We start from the raw sequence: 16,785 nt of genomic DNA on the forward strand, positions 1-16,785 counted from the left end.
TGATCAGTCCACTTTACTTGAAGGTGGTGACACTAGCCAACCAAGTTAGTGATCCTATATACAGATATCAGAGACTGGCAGAATAATTCATCAACAGTCCTTTAACAAGTTCATTGCTAGCATCTCTCTTCAATGTACTTTCACTCAGCACTGACTGACTGTCCCACTGAGTCCACACATAAAATATACTCATATATTCATCAGTAGAAATTTCTGAGCTAATGAACTGACATATAATCATTTTCTCAAAAAGAGTTCACAGAAAGGACATGACACAGTAGAGCATCTGTACAAGCAGATGTCTGTGTGTAGGATGGGCGATGGAACTACTCACAACTTCAGAGAGTACCGCACCACAACTGATAAAGAACTACACCGAGATTTGCCAGGGGCCACAGCTGCCAAAACATTGGCATCACATGTGATAGCTGCCATCCTCCTGCATTCTCAACAGCAGGATGCCTATCATTTCAGAGCATGTTGATAGGTAATCAAAGCACTGACAAAAGAGGGGGTTCATTTGTTCCAGTCTGGGGTGGTACTGGGTGATGAAGAAGGCCCTCCTTTGCAGCAGGTTATTGGGTGTGGTGGCAGCATTGGAGGTGGGTGCAGATACGGCACGGGACATCTTTTTGTAAGCTAGATTAAGGTGATAGCACCTGTCTGTGAAGGCATTTGTGAGACCTTTCGATATGCTGGGCAAGAATGTTCTTGTCACTGCAGATATGCCATCCACGGATGGCCAGACTGCATGGGAGGGATTTTATAGTGTGAAAGGGATAGCAGCTGTTGAAATGAATGTATTGTTAGTTGTTTGTGGGTTTAATGGGCACAAAGGTGTGGCTATAACAATCAGAAAGGGGGAGGTCAACGTCCAGTAAGGTCGCACCCTGGATTGAGGAGGACCACATGAAGCGAATGGGAGAGCAGATGTTGAGGTTGTGGAGGGTTTGGGATTTTTGGGAGGCTAGGAAGTTTTCTTCTACATGGCCTATAAACAGGTTGGCATGGGACGGTGCCATGTGGGTGCCCATGGCTGCTGTGGCACTGATTTGTTGGTATACCTTCTCTTCAGAGGAGTAGTAGTGTGTGTTAGGATAAAGTTAGTTAGTAAGCTGTATGGGGAATGAGGTAGTGCATTTGGTGTCTGAAGGATGTTGGGGGAGGTAATGTTAAAAGTGCCAAGAACATGAGCATGAATGGTGATGGTGTACATGGAATGGTGTCAGCAGTGGTGAATAGGTATCCAGAAGATAAAGGGGTGGGGAAGTTGGAGAGTTGGTGAAGGAATTGGTTGGTATCTTTAGGTTGGGAGGCTAGATTTTGAGCAATTGGTTAGAGGCTTTGTCAATAAGAGCCAAAATCTTTGTGGGGTGGGGGGGTCACAATAACCAGCTATAATGAGGCAACTGCGATTGTTGGATTTGTAGATTTTAGGGAGCACGTAAAAGGTGGGTGTGTGGGATGTCATATGGGTGAGGAGGGAAAGGCCTGGGAAGGGTATAAGGCTTTAAGCAGGAATTGAAGGTTGTGTTGAACTTTTGGGATGAAATCATTCTGGAAGAGTTTATAGGTGGAGGAGTTAGGTAATTGTCAGAGGCCTTCTGCTAGACAGTCATAGTGATTCAAAACAACACTGAAGTAACCTTTGTCTGCATGTAGTATGATTTGGTGAGGATCTGTTTTGAGGCTGTGAATGGCTGTCCTTCCTTCTACTGGAAGGCTGATGTCCTTAGGAAGAGACTTGAGGAAGGATAGTGATGCAAAGCTGAAGGTAAGGAATTCTTGGAAGCTGACCAGGGACTGGTTAGGTGGGTGAGGAGAAGAATCACAGCTTGCTGCTGGTATGAACTGAGAGAGGCAAGGTTCAATGTTGAGATTAGGTTGGCTCTGGCTATTTGACTATACCATTGGAATCACATTGTAAATTATAATTTGTCTACTAAGATGACGTAAAATACTGCAAGAATAATTATTTTGAAATTTTGTGTATGCGTTACATATATGCACTGCTTGCATAATTGGATTCAGTTGAAAGATGATAAAAATGGTAGTTATGCAAAAGAGTAAAATGGTCACAAATGGAGTAATTTATTCTTGCTACATTTTAATTGCATCAAATTTACGTTAAGGAAAAAGAGTTTCAGAAAGTAGAGATTATGCATTAGCTCTTCAAGCTCTCTCTCAACATGAAAATAAAAAAATATATATTAGCCTTTCTAATGTTTCAATGCAGATTATTCTATGATGGAATTCATAGTAATGATGTTGCATACCAGCTTGCTGATAGAGGTACTTTAATGTAGCAAACAAAAGATCCAACAGTCATTATATTGTGAAATAAACTAATCAGTAAAATGTTTTGGTAAGATAATCTTGGACTGTAGAGAGAAAATAAGAAGTGAAAAGATGTATTACAGAACAGAAAAGTTATATCATAAATGTCACAGAGCAAAATTGTGTCAACAGTGACTAATAAGTCATGATTACCTTGCTCAGCACTTGCATTTAATTTGTGTGTGTCCACCATCCTAAAGTGAGATTTGACTAAAGAAGGCGCAGTAACATAGTGGAATCATTTAGTAACTGAAGAAAAATTAGAACAATACAAAACATCATCAATATTATATTGAATATTACATATTATATTATACTGGAAAATCCTAACAAAGATGACCATATACCAGCCAGAGTTAAGATGGCCATGCTGGTAGTCATACTGTAAGATCAACTCCATGAAAATAACACGACTTTCTTCATAGACAGTGACATTGCAATAGTGTTGTCACTGTTAGGAATGAGTTTTAAGTTTCAGTTTTCTATAGAGAGAGCTACTCAGCTACAATTGACTGGACATAGGCAACAGCATGAACATGTGAAGTTAAAACTGAAAGCCAGCCTGTACCTCGTGTTACAAATGAGGTGAGGTGCATGGCTGGTGATGTGCTTTGTGGAGAGGCAAATGAAAAGTCCTATTCTGAGCTTCCTCATGGCAAATAACACGAAGGGGGGGGGGGGGGGGGGCTAGGTCTAACAAAGATGCAGAATTTTTGAGGCAAGTACAAAGTTTAATGCCAGTGTAATGACTAGACATGTCAGTGTGGAACAATGGGCAAATGTAGCCTACAAAATGAGCAATTAAAAAAACAGCACTACAATTTTCATTGAGTCTCTAGAAATAAGGATACAAATGTAACAGAACAAAAATTAACTGCTGTTGTCAACCCAACAAAGGAGAAAATCTGCATAATGCAGCTGTGAGAAACAAACAGCTTCAGAAGGTGAGACTGCAAAATTAATTAATAATACTAAACTCTAGGAGATCCTCACTTGGGAACCACCATGAAAGAGAAAACCTCTCATTATTATATACAATGTCCCTGACAGGGAGGTGAAACAACAAAAAGAAATCACATATAAGCAAAGCTTCGAATGGGAGCTCAAATGGAATCATTTTGACTCACAATTCATTCTAAAATTTAAGACTGGACCAAAAGTAAGATACTTCTTTACATAGTGGAGGTAGGACCAACACAAGAAGAACACTTCTCAACAAGCAGAACGTGTATGTAGGCTCTGAAGCTATAGTTGTGAAGGATTACCTAGTAGTAAACCACTGCAATAAATGTCACGATTATACTCATGGGGCAAAGAACTGCACCAGGCAGAAATCACTTGTGCTCACTGCAAAGGTGACAGGCATCAGAAAGCAGATTGTGGACAGAGTAAATAGAGTCCAATGTGTATACCACATTTGAGAAGAGGAAGATCATGTACTGCAGATCGAAGTGTCTGGCTAACACATCAGATGTTCCTGGACAGACTTATCCTATAACCTGATTATTTGTAAAACACTAATAATACCTATGACGGAGCACTATGAAATGAGAAGTTATCTTGCCGAATGTGTAGGCAGTAGAAATCTTCTTCTAGGGGAAAATGATAGGCGGAGAGGGCTGGAATTTCTGGCACAAAATAAAAAAGCAAAGGTTGTATTAGAGATGCTGCTACTCCAACAGAAGAGTCATTCACAACTGGGCCATAGACACTAGTATAATGTAATAACATTTATCATCCTTAGAATGTGCTGTGCACATTGGAAAATGGTACAATAACACCTCACCAAAAGAAGGCACCGAAATTCAACATAATGAGATACTGAGCACAATTAGTAAAGACTGAAAACACAGCAAGTACAATTCGAATGCAGCCAAGTGTTAGTAAAGGAACAGAACCACTTACAAAACAAAATATCATGTTCAACAGAAGAGATACCAATGCAATTTAAATACATAAGTCAACACAATCAGGAGTTCATGACACAAACACTGAGCCAGGATAGACAGCACTGCACAACTGTAGCTGTATGTAAAACACATAATGAAAGAGCAGATGTGAAAGTACTAAGACACCAGTCTCTCTATATAAAAAGAAATGTCATGACCTATTCACTCACTCACTGACTCATCATTGCCTAGCCCCAACCATTAAGGATAGAAACTTGAAATTTGGAGAAAGTCTTGATCATATAATGTAGCCAACGTTTACAAAGGGTTAAAAATTGCGTTCCTAAAGGTGTGAAATAAGGAATGAAAGGCTCTTTGAAAATATATTGCTATTAAGGCAGTTTTGAAGTTAGAACTATGAATAAGGTATTTGGTTTCTCAGTCAGATATTTAAAAAATCATGTTTCAGCACTTTTGGAACTTCAACCACTAGGGGGATAAAATAGTTGGTGAATGTTTTTTTCTAAAATAAATCACTATTATAGAAACTACTGAAGCATTTTAAAGCTAAAAATCGGTATTTGACTTCCAGGTTAGAAATGAAAAAAAAAAGTGTAACAGTGTTTTCGGAAATTCGGCCCCCGAAGAGTATGAAATAAGTGAAGAATAATTTTACAAGACTGTTTCATTATGCAAGTGCTTTGAAAGCTAAATCTATGAAAATTTGTATTTGCCTTCTCTGTTAGAAATTTAAAAAAATGTTTGTTTCATTGCTTTTGGAAATTCAATTCCCAAGGGGTGAAACACGGGATGAAACATGGGTTGAAAAATTTTTAAGAAAACATTTATTTAAAAACAAAAATTTTAAAGCTGAATTTATGAAAATTGATATTTCACTTCTGGTTAGATACGAAGGAATATGTGTTAGGGGGTGGAAGTTCCTATGGGAATATCTCCACGGGGACACAAAAGGCATAATGAACAAAAACTTTGGACTCAAGCTAACAGCATTGCTTTTTCGGCAAAAGTACACTCAAGAAAGACCATGCTTCTGTGTCCTTACTTAACATGAGAAAGTTTAGAAGGTGTTGCAATTTGTGAATGACATAAAAATTCAAATAAATAAAACAAAATTGTGCAGGCCACACTGGCCCTAATCTAGTAAAAAAATATAAACCCACATTGTTGTTGTTGTTGTTGTTATTGTGGTCTCAGTCCTAAGACTGGTTTGATGCAGCTCTTCATGCTTCTCTATCCTGTGCAAGCTTCTTCATCTCCCAGTACTTACTGCAACTTACATCCTTCTGAATCTGCTTAGTGTATTCATCTCTTGGTCTCCCTCTACGATTTTTACCCTCCACGCTGCCCTACAGTGCTAAATTTGTGATCCCTTGATGCCTCAAACCATGTCCTACTAACTGGTCCGTTCTTTTTGTCAAGTTGTGCCACAAACTCCTCTTCTCCCCAATTCTATTCAATACCTCCTCGTTAGTTATGTGATCTACCCATCTAATCTTCAGCATTCTTCTGTAGCACCACATTACAATAGCTTCTTGTCCAAAGTATTTATTGTCCATGTTTCACGTCCACACATGGCTACACTCCATATAAATATTTTCAGAAACGAATTCCTGACACTTAAATCTATACTCGATGTTAACAAATTTCTCTTCTTCAGAAAGGCTTTCCTTTCCATTGCCAGTCTACATTTTATATCCTCTCTACTTCGACCATCATCAGTTATTTTACTCCCCAAATAGCAAAACTTCTTTACTACTTTAAGTGTCTCATTCTCTAATCTAATTCCCTCAGCATTACACGACTTAATTCGACTACATTCCATTATCCTTGTTTTGCTTTTGTTGATGTTCATCTTATATCCTCCTTTCATGACACTGTCCATTCCGTTCAACTGCTCTTCAAGTCCTTTGCTGTCTCTGATAGAATTACAATGTCATCCGCAAACCTCAAAGTTTTTATTTCTTCTCCATGGATTTTAATACATACTCTGAATTTTTCTTTTGTTTCCTTTACCACTTGCTTAATATACAGATTGAATAACATTGGGGAGCGGCTACAACCCTGTCTCACTCCCTTCCCAACCACTGCTTCCCTTTCATGCCCCTCGACTCTTATAACTGCCATCTGGTTTCTGCACAAATTCTAAATAGCCTTTTGCTCCCTGTATTTTACCCCTGCCACCTTTAGAATTTGAAAGAGTATTCCAGTCAACATTATCAAAAGCTTTCTCTAAGTTTACAAATACCAGAAACGTAGGTTTGCCCTTCCTTAATATATTTTCTAAGGTAAGTCGTAGGGTCAGTATTGTCATATATGTTCCAACATTTCTACGGAATCCAAACTGATCTTCCTCGAGGTAGGCTTCTATCAGTTTTTCCATTCGTCTGTAAAAAATTCATGTTAGTATTTTGCAGCCGTGGTTTATTAAACTGCTAGTTCAGTAATTTTCACATCTGTCAACACCTGCTTTCTTTGGTATTGGAATTATTATATTCTTCTTGAAGTCTGAGGGTATTTCGCCTGTCTCATACATCTTGCTCACCAGATGGTAGAGTTTTGTCAGAACTGGCTCTCCCAAGGCCATCAGTAGTTCTAATGGAATGTTGTCTACTCCGGGGGCCCTGTTTCGACTCAGGTCTTTCAGTGCTCTGTCAAACTCTTCACGCAGTATCGTATCTCCCATTTCATCTTCATCTACGTCCTCTTCCATTTCCATAATATTGCCCTCAAATACATCGCCCTTGTATAGACCCTCTATATACTCCTTCCACCTTTCTGCTTTCCCTTCTTTGCTTAGAACTGGGTTTCCATCTGAGCTCTTGATGTTCATACAAGTGGTTCTCTTATCTCCAAAGGTCTCTTTAATTTTCCTGTAGGTAGTATCTATCTTACCCCTAGTGAGATAACCCTCTACATCCTTACCTTTGTGCTCTAGCCATGCCTGCTTAGCCATTTTGCCCTTCCTGTCGATATCATTCTAGAGACGTTTGTATTCCTTTTTGCCTGCTACATTTAGTGCATTTTTATATTTTCTACTTTCATCAATTAAATTCAATATTTCTTCTGTTACCCAAGGATTTCTACTAGCCCTCGTCTTTTTACCTACTTGATCCTCTGCTGCCTTCACTACTTCATCCCTCAGAGCTACCCATTCTTCTTCTACTGTACTTCTTTCCCCCAATCCTGTCAACTGTTCCCTTATGCTCTCCCTGAAACTTTGTACAGGGAGTCAGTTTATCCAGGTCCCATCTCCTTAAATTCCCACCTTTTTGCAATTTCTTCAGTTTTAATCTACGGTTCATAACCAATAGATTGTGGTCAGAGTCAACATCCGCCCCTGGAAATGTCTTACAATTTAAAACCTTGTTCCTAAATCTCTGTCTTACCATTATATAATCTATCTGATACCTTTTAGTATCTCCAGGATTCTTTCATGTTTACAACCTTCTTTTATGATTCTTGAACCAAGTGTTATGATTAAGTTATGCTCTGTGGAGAAATCTACCAGACGGTTTCCTCTTTCATTTCTTAGCTCCAATCCATATTCACCTACTATGTTTCCTTCTCTCCCTTTTCCTACTGTTGAATTCCAGTCACTCATGACTTAAGTTTTCGTCTCCCTTCACTACCTGAATAATTTCTTTTATCTCATCATACATTTAATCACTTTCTTCCTCATCTGCAGAGCTAGTTGGCATATAAACTTGTACTACTGTAGTAGGCGTGGGCTTCTTATCTATCTTGGCCACAATAATGCGTTCACTATGCTGTTTGTAATATCTTACCCGCGTTCCTATTTTTATTTTATTTTTTATTCATTATTAAACCTACTCCTGCATACACCTATTTCATTTTATATTTATAACCCTGTATTCACCTGACCAAAAGCCTTGTTCCTCCTGCCACTGAACTTCACTAATTCCCACTATATCTAACTTTAACCTAACCAATTCCCTTTTTTAATTTTCTAACCTACCTGCCCAAGGAAGTTTAATAAGTCACAGCTGCAAAATACTAACGCGAATTCTTTACAGACAAATGGAAAAACTGGTAGATGCGGACCTCGGGGAGGATCATTTTGGATTCCGTAGAAATGTTGGAACACGTGAGGCAATACTGACCTTACGACTTATCTTAGAAGAAAGATTAAGAAAAGGCAAACCTACGTTTCTAGCATTTGTAGACTTAGATAAATCTTTTGACAAAGTTGACTGGAATACTCTCTTTCAAATTCTGAAGGTGGCAGGGGTTAAAATACAGGGAGTGAAAGGCTATTTAGAATTTGTACAGAAACCAGATGGCAGTTGTAAGAGTCGAGGGACATGAAAGAGAAGCAGTGGTTGGGAATGGAGTGAGACAGGGTTGTAGCCTCTCCTCGGTGTTATTCAATCTGTATATTGACAAAGCAGTAAAGGAAACAAAAGAAAAATTCGGAGTAGGTATTAAAATTCATAGAGAAGAAGTAAAAACTTTGAGGTTCGCCAATGACATTGTAAATCTGTCAGAGACGGCAAAGGACTTGGAACAGCAGTTGAACGGAATGGACAGTGTCTTGAAAGGAGGATATAAGATGAAGATCAACAAAAGCAAAACGAGTATAATGGAATGTAGTCAAATTAAATCTGGTGATGTTGGGGGAATTAGATTAGGAAATGAGACACTTAAAGTAGTAAAGGAGTTTTTCTATTTAGGAAGTAACATAACTGATGATGGTCAAAGTAGAGAGGATATAAAATGTAGACTGGCAATGGTAAGGAAACCGTTTCTGAAGAAGAGAAATTTGTTAACATCGAATATAGATTTATGTATCAGGAAGTCGTTTCTGAAAGTATTTGTTTGGAGTGTAGCCATGTATGGAAGTGGACCATGGACGATAACTAGCTTGGACAAGAAGAGAATAGAAGCTTTCGAAATGTGGTGCTACAGAAGAATGCTGAAGATAAGGTGGATAGATCACGTAACTAATGAGGAGGTATTGAATAGGATTGGGGAGAGGAGAAGTTTGTGGCGTAACTTGACTAGAAGAAGGGATCGGTTGGTAGGACATGTTTTGAGGCATCAAGGGATCACAAATTTAGCATTGGAAGGCAGTGTGGAGGGTAAAAATCGTAGAGGGAGACCAAGAGATGAATACACTAAGCACATTCAGAAGGATGTAGGTTGCAGTAGGTACTGGGAGATGAAGAAGCTTGCACAGGATAGAGTAGCATGGAGAACTGCATCAAACCAGTCTCAGGACTGAAGACGACAATGACAACAACAACAACAACAACAACAACAACCTGCCCAATTAAGGGATCTGACAGTCCATGCTCCGATCCACAACAAATCTACAATAAAACATGTTATCAGGTCTGAGACATATAATAAGAACCAAGCACCCAAAAGGAAAATCTATATTATTTCTTCTACTCATTCCTATGCACTGATCCAACTAAGACTGAAAAACCTTCCTACTCACCTTCAGTTTTTGGAGAACTAACTGCTTATTATATGATGCTGAGGTGGTGTGTGTGCATTTCATTAAATCACATGGTAAAACAGTATCTGACCCTCAGCAACAGAGGCCACACTGGTAATTCTTATACATTATGCATAAATGGATACAAGGTGTTTAAAAATAGCCCTGTTAATTGTACGAGAAACCAGAACATCATGGATGAAATTCGCAAAGTATCTGAAGAAATGAAGTTTGACATTCTGTGCTTACAAGAACCAGACACAAAAGATGGAAAAATCTCTGGAGTGTATATCGCAGCTCATGTCATCAGATGTGGTCAAAAACCAATGACCACCATTGACATATATAATACAAACTTTTCATCTATAAAAATTGCAGAATATTGTAATGAACCCTGACTTGTATGGAAGTTATTACAGTTACAGGAAGTTTGATTTTTGTCTCTATGCATTTCCAGTTCAGTGACACCATGCCTGAGTATGTAGAGCAATTAGATACCAATCACTTTGGCCAAAGAGAGGCAGTAATGAATATGATTATGGCTTTGCTCAATGCAGTATGAAAAAGGTATAATAACACCCGAAGCCACCGTGGAATTAAATATGTAACTGGCAGACAGAAGTGGAAATCCTCACACACATGAAGGGAGAGCTGGTGCAGATTCCAATATAGAGCTAATTAGTTGGTTAGTTACACGTTATACAGATCACTGAATAAAGCTTTTATGGAAATGATGTGGAACAAGTCAGTTTACAGGATACACATACATGATTAGCATTAACAGTAGTGAAAATACTATTTATGGAATAATCCATCGGTTCTGGGTGGAACACAGACACATTTATAATTGAATACAAAGTATATTCCACAAAAATATTTATTAGTTCATTATGAACTGGCTTTCAGCTTCTTAGGTCCTCCTCAGATAACTTAATACTAAACAGATAGTCCACACAACTTCAGTGAGAATTCATAGCTGTACAAAGATGTGTGACGTTTTATGACTTCAACAATACAAAAAACATGCATAATGTAATACCTAAAGAGACTCGGAACAAATAAATCTCATATTGCAGTATATTCAAATATTAAAATTATGTGACTGTAGAAGCCAAAACTATTCTACAAGTGGGTAGTGGCACAGCCTACTCTGTCACATGGACAAACTGATGAACGTGACAAATAGATCTAATAAATGGAGTAGGAGAAAGAAGTCTATGGAATGCAGAGGTAGAACAATTATAACAAGCTTATTATGTAATGGTGAGAGAAATAATAACTGGCTGCCATTTTAATAAGGCTGAGTAATGGAACTGTGTTTGGTCATAAAGAATCAGATCAGAATTCTTTGACTGGTTTTTACTAATGGCCAGAATTTCAAGTAATGTTAGTTTCCTGCGCTTAGTTCCTTTATGGAGAACATCACATTTCACATCATATGAACGACATTGATTCAAGGCATTTTCAGTAAAGGTGGAATCTTTCTTTTTCAGGCTCCAACTTCTTTCATGTGCAATCAGTCTGGTAGTTGTAGCCCCACCTGACTGATCTACATGTAATTTGCTACAAAGATTGCAGAAAATTCTATGAATTCCACTCTGTTCTAAAGATGGAATCTTATCTCTACTGCTGAACATGAGGTGGGCAACAGTATTCCTATTGTAAAAAGCTGGAGTATCTTTCCTAGATTTGTTTCCTGGCAAAAACCTGTGGAGTCATACCCACATATAGCATGGGATCCCAATTGCTATAAGTGTAGTTTTGTGCTGTCTGAGGTGGATACAGGAGTATGTTGTCCTCTGTCTCTTTCTTTTTGTTGAGTATGTTGTCAGTTAGTGTATGACTATAACCATTGCTGTATGCTATTTCTTTAATTGTTTTCAATTCATTTTCAAAATCTGGTTTGCTTTGTGGTGTAGATACTAGGCAACGCAGCATGAAGTGGAAGGTTGCATGTTTGTGTTATGGGATGTCGGGAACTAACTGGTATAACTGTGTCTGTTGAGGTTACTTTCCTGTATTTCTAAAATAAATGCTGTTGCTTACTGATGTCAATGATGAGGTCAAGAAAGTTGATAGTATCTTCTCCCAACTCCATTGTAAAGTTGATTTTACTGTGGTGTCAATTTAAATGTTGAAAAAGTTTATTTAATTGTCTGGTGCTACCTACTCACAAGCACAGTATATCATCCACATACCTAGTCCAATACTGTATATTAGAGCTTAGGGGCTCTTTATCTAAAAATGTTTGCTCAAAATTATTGGTGACCATTTCACCTAACAAGGGACTCAGTGGGGACCCCATTGCTAACCAAACTGACTGATTGTCCACAGCCTGTTGAAATTGCAAATAATTTTGTTTTAAGCATGTTTCAATAGACATCCTTGCATCATCTGTCTCCAGTGGATTTGTTCTAGTTTTATGCAACCACTCTGTTAAAATTTCCATTGCCTCCGCAACAGGAATATTATGAAACAGGCTACTAACATCAAGTTATTTATATGTCTGATTTCCTCCAACAACCGATGGAATATTCCATAAATATTATCAAATGTGCTAATGTACCTGACTTTTCTGTCATTTGCAACAGGTTAATGAAACATAATTATAAATCCACTCAACAGATCTGGTTCACTAATAGTAATAAAAATATTATTTATGAAATATTCTGTTGGTTCTTGGAGGAACATAGACAAGTTAATAATTTGAATGCAAAGTATTAAAGTTCCACAATAAGTATTAATGTGTAATTGCGAGTACTTAAAACTAAACATAATACCAAAATACACGATGCTGAAGTAAAAAAGTACCACACAAGCAGCCAAGAAGGCTGCCTGTGTTGCCAAGAGGAAGTGGGAAAATGAAGAAATGAAAAAGTGATGTGTGATGCATGATATGTTGTTTAAAATGGCTCTGAGCACTATGGGAGATATGTTGTTTACATCTGAAAGTTGTTCACATGGCAATCACGTCACGCCTACACCCTTGTGCATTCGACTTATTTGGTAAAGCAGTCCAAGAAGAACCACCTGCCATAACAGAAATAATGTACCTCTTCTGGAAAGCTAGAATCAAACAGTTATCTCAACTAAAAAGAGCCCCAACAACCGCTAAACGTCAACAGTTTGCAGAATGTGTCATTAACCTATCAAATCTAAACTTGTCTTCTGAGGAATTCCACATTTTCAACAAGGGAATTAAATATGCTCCGAAACCCAATATTTTCGAAAAACAGCTAGATGTACTGAAAGTTGACCTTGAATATTCTCTGTCAGACAATGTTTACACAAAACATCTGGTAGCTCATGAACTAAAAACTGTACATAAAGATATGTTCAATGATAGTTGTAGAGAGCATAGTGTGTTGTACATATTAAAGAACAAATTGTCCTCTCAAGATGTGACTGCCACCAAGGGTGACAAGGGGAACAATTTAGTGTTAATTAATAAGTCACAATATATTGAAAAGGTGTTTACATTCTTCAACCCTACAGAGATCCCTGAGTTACCTAACGATTCCATAATGAAATAAGAGGTGGAAGTGAAGAAACTCATTAAAACCTGCAAATGCATATTTACTGATAGTGATGCGAAACACCTCACAAACATGAATCCAATAGCATCTAGGTTCTATGGGTTACCTAAGCTTCACAAAGAAGGTATTTCAATAAGACCTGCAGTGTCTTCAGTTTCAGTACCTTGTCATAAGTTAGCAAAAGAGTTAGACTCACTAATTAAAACAAAAACTAAATTTCAGCCAAAATTTAAGATCCTGGTTCACCTGCATTTTCAAAAAGACTACAAAATCTACCCATTCCACCTAGTGCAAAACTAGCCACAAGCAAGCAGTAAATGCACAAGCAGATCCTCGTGCTGTGACAAACGATGGAATAATTCCCAAACAGTGAGATGCACCTATGGTTTTCTCCCAGACACAAAACAGACATTAGGAATTGGTCGCCTGTATCCCCAGCAGCAGCTGAATCCGCATAGAAGACTCAATGTCAACACTGCTTTACCAGACAAAATGACTGCTCATCACAATTTCACTGACATTGTTTTAAAAAAAGGTTTGGGTAGTGCATCACCTTATCTCTCTCCCTGTCTGCTGCACTAAGGGAGATCAAAAAGCAACACAGCAAAGACAGCTGAAGTCAATAGTTGCAGCAGGTGGACAGCCATCAGTGCATGGCAAAAACAGCAGCAGCTTCAGAGTAGAAGCAAAGCTGTGAGCCTTGTCATCACCTAATGAGACAGAACAAGGTGATATTGGGCCAGCATGTAGCTACCCTCTTCACCAGCAGTCATACCTTGCATCCAGGGAGCTGGAAGACATTTCAACATTTTGTTGAGACAAGAGCATCAATCTTTTTAATATTTCATGAAGCATTTATAAATAATTTGTCACAGCTGCAGCACACACATTTGGAGACTAATCTTGAACCCGCTTGTTCATTCTCAAGCCTGGCCTACTGATGCTGCACCAAAACATCAAAATGACAATACATGCTTTATAAAATGTTTGCTGATGGCTGTCACAATGAACATGTGCCTCAAAGCAAGTCAGAATCAAACTCTGACATCTAATGTTATTTTATCCATGTTGGGTCTTGTGAACCCCACAGCTGTTAGTGATAATGGGTGAATGATGTAATCAGCCACTAATACTTTTTAAACGTTTTATTTTAGCGCCTTAACTGGCTTTCAGCCACCATGCCCATCTTCAGATGGCTAATATTTTTAGTTACACAGATGTTTTAACCAACAGCATGTCGTCTGTTCCCACACTACACAAGAATATTTGAGATTTTAGTGCCACATATTAAATTGTTTCATTAATAAAAATGTGCTTGCATTTATTTTATTTCTATATGATGCAAGATAGTGTGTTCACTTAGATACGGTCCAGTAGACTGTCATTTGATTTGTTGTGGCCCATGTGGTTTTCCAGTTCCAATGATGTCCTATCGAACATCCTTCCCAGCCCCTCTTAAAGTAGTGTTCTGTTGCCTACCCAACCTCCACATCATCCTAGTCCACCTCTAAGCCATACTTAGTCCCAGCCGCTTTCCGCAGTGGTCATACATCTGTGGAAGGCAAGTGCAACACCTACCCACTTCATCATTTTCCATTCCAGTCCTGCCACGGGATTATCCTACCTCATCATAAACCATGCCAACTGTGAAATCAGCAATGTCATATACCAACCTGGAAAACCACATGGACCACAACAAAAGAAATCAGCATATGCTGGCTGAGAATTATGTAAGTGAACATAAATATTTTGCAGCATATGTAAATAAATGAAAGCATTTTTGTGTATTTTTATTAATTAAACAACTTATAAAATAGCACAAAATATTCAAACATTCTTGTGCTGTATGGGAGCAGACAACATGCTGTTGGACAAAACATCTGTGTAACTAAAAATATTAGCCATATGAAGATGGCACCACAAAAAAAGTTTAATAATATTTGTGGCTGGTTGCATCATTCACCAACTAAACTCTGACTTGCTTAGAGATACATGTTGATTGTGACACTGGTCTGTGAACATTCTATAAAGCATGTATTGCCATTTTGATGTTTTGCAGTTGAGACAAAGCTCTTTCAGTGCAGTGTCGGTAAGCCAGGCTTGAGAACGAACCAGCTGGTTCAAAACTAGTCGTCACACATATGTACTGCAACTCTGACAGATTTTTAATAAATGCTTGATGAAATACAGCCTGTTTTTAAACTATAGCACCTATGATGTAATAAATACATACCAGAGTTAAGACTATGAAAAAATCATTTTAGTCATATTCATTGTAGAAATGGCAATTGATTGAATTTGCCACTGTATTTTTCAGAGAATGGAAACCGGTTAATCTGAGACAGTAACATTTGAATGATACTTCTCACTTTAAGGATACACTGCCATCACTGGGAGGCCACACATTAATACTGTAATTACATGATAGCTGTTCATCCAGTGTGGACTTGCTTCCACCTTAGCTTTCATATTGCCATTATCTCATTTCACTAACTAACTTTATACATGAACATATCAAAGATTGATATCTTGATTCTATCACATATTTGAAGTTTCATTATACATCCACAAAAAGCATAGTAAAGAAATGTGTAAAGATTTGGTAGCTGTAATACAAGAGAAGTAACCGGAGATTGTCATTCTTCCTGTCAAATGAGACTAAAAATTTTGATACCTTCTCCTTCCTACATATATAGCTTTCCATCTTTTATTTGAACCTCAGACAGTGAGTTAGCTTTTTACCACAGAATATTAAGAAGTAAACAACTAATGAAACATGTACTGCTAATCTAGATCTGTCAACAATACCAGCATCTGAAATAAATACAACACCCAACAAAAATCCTTACCTGAAATCTCTCTCTCCCATTTCATGAAAAGCTTTCCGGGCTTTTTCAGACATTTTCAACCAAATTTTTTGCAGTAATATTATCTTCTCTTCATTAACTACATCCTTTGGTACCATAGCAGTAAACAGTAACTGCTTTATTGTTGCCCTGAAAATGTAAAATAGCATCATTATCATCATCATCATTATTATTAATAATAGTGTTCTTGTTGTCATTGTTTGAGTGCAGGGTACTCAATGATTCACTCATTAGTGTCAGATATGTGTTACACTATATGGTCATTCCATGTCAAAACACCCCATAATTTTAGGATTTGTAATTGTCCACCTAGGATTTTCACAAAACTCTGCACATTTTCATAGACTTACAACATAAAAACTTCTGTGAAATTTTTTTGGTCTCAGATTAAAACTTTCTTTTATTTTTAATTTTCGTGGTGTTCTGATAATTTGGCTCTGCAAATGCTGTGTCATCCAAACAAGACAAAGACAGGGAAAAAGCACCAAGGTGCAAAGATACGAGCTGGTCCCACTACCATAGAAACTTGGCACCTACAAGAGTTCCACCAGCACCACAGGCGGCACTGAGGATAGAGCCAACTGCTGGCTCAGTTCAATTTGCCAATGGCTGGACGACGACAAACAGAAGCTTACTTGGAAGACAGAAGAGCAGCTCTTGCCCACTTGGCTACA

At 38.0% G+C, this 16,785-nt stretch overlaps 1 protein-coding gene across 7 annotated transcripts in view; it reads right to left on the bottom strand.

Moving 5' to 3' along the window:
* Positions 1–16,785, bottom strand: part of LOC126283006 (uncharacterized) — a 378,588-nt gene that overhangs the window by 262,207 nt on the left and 99,596 nt on the right. For all 7 annotated transcript variants that reach the window (XM_049982244.1, XM_049982237.1, XM_049982240.1 and 4 more), the window contains one exon: positions 16,094–16,240. In XM_049982244.1, coding sequence (XP_049838201.1) covers positions 16,094–16,240 — 147 coding nt within the window. The remainder of the gene's footprint in view (positions 1–16,093; positions 16,241–16,785) is intronic.

Source organism: Schistocerca gregaria, chromosome 1 (assembly GCF_023897955.1).
Source record: "Schistocerca gregaria isolate iqSchGreg1 chromosome 1, iqSchGreg1.2, whole genome shotgun sequence".
Classification (NCBI taxonomy): domain Eukaryota; kingdom Metazoa; phylum Arthropoda; class Insecta; order Orthoptera; family Acrididae; genus Schistocerca; species Schistocerca gregaria.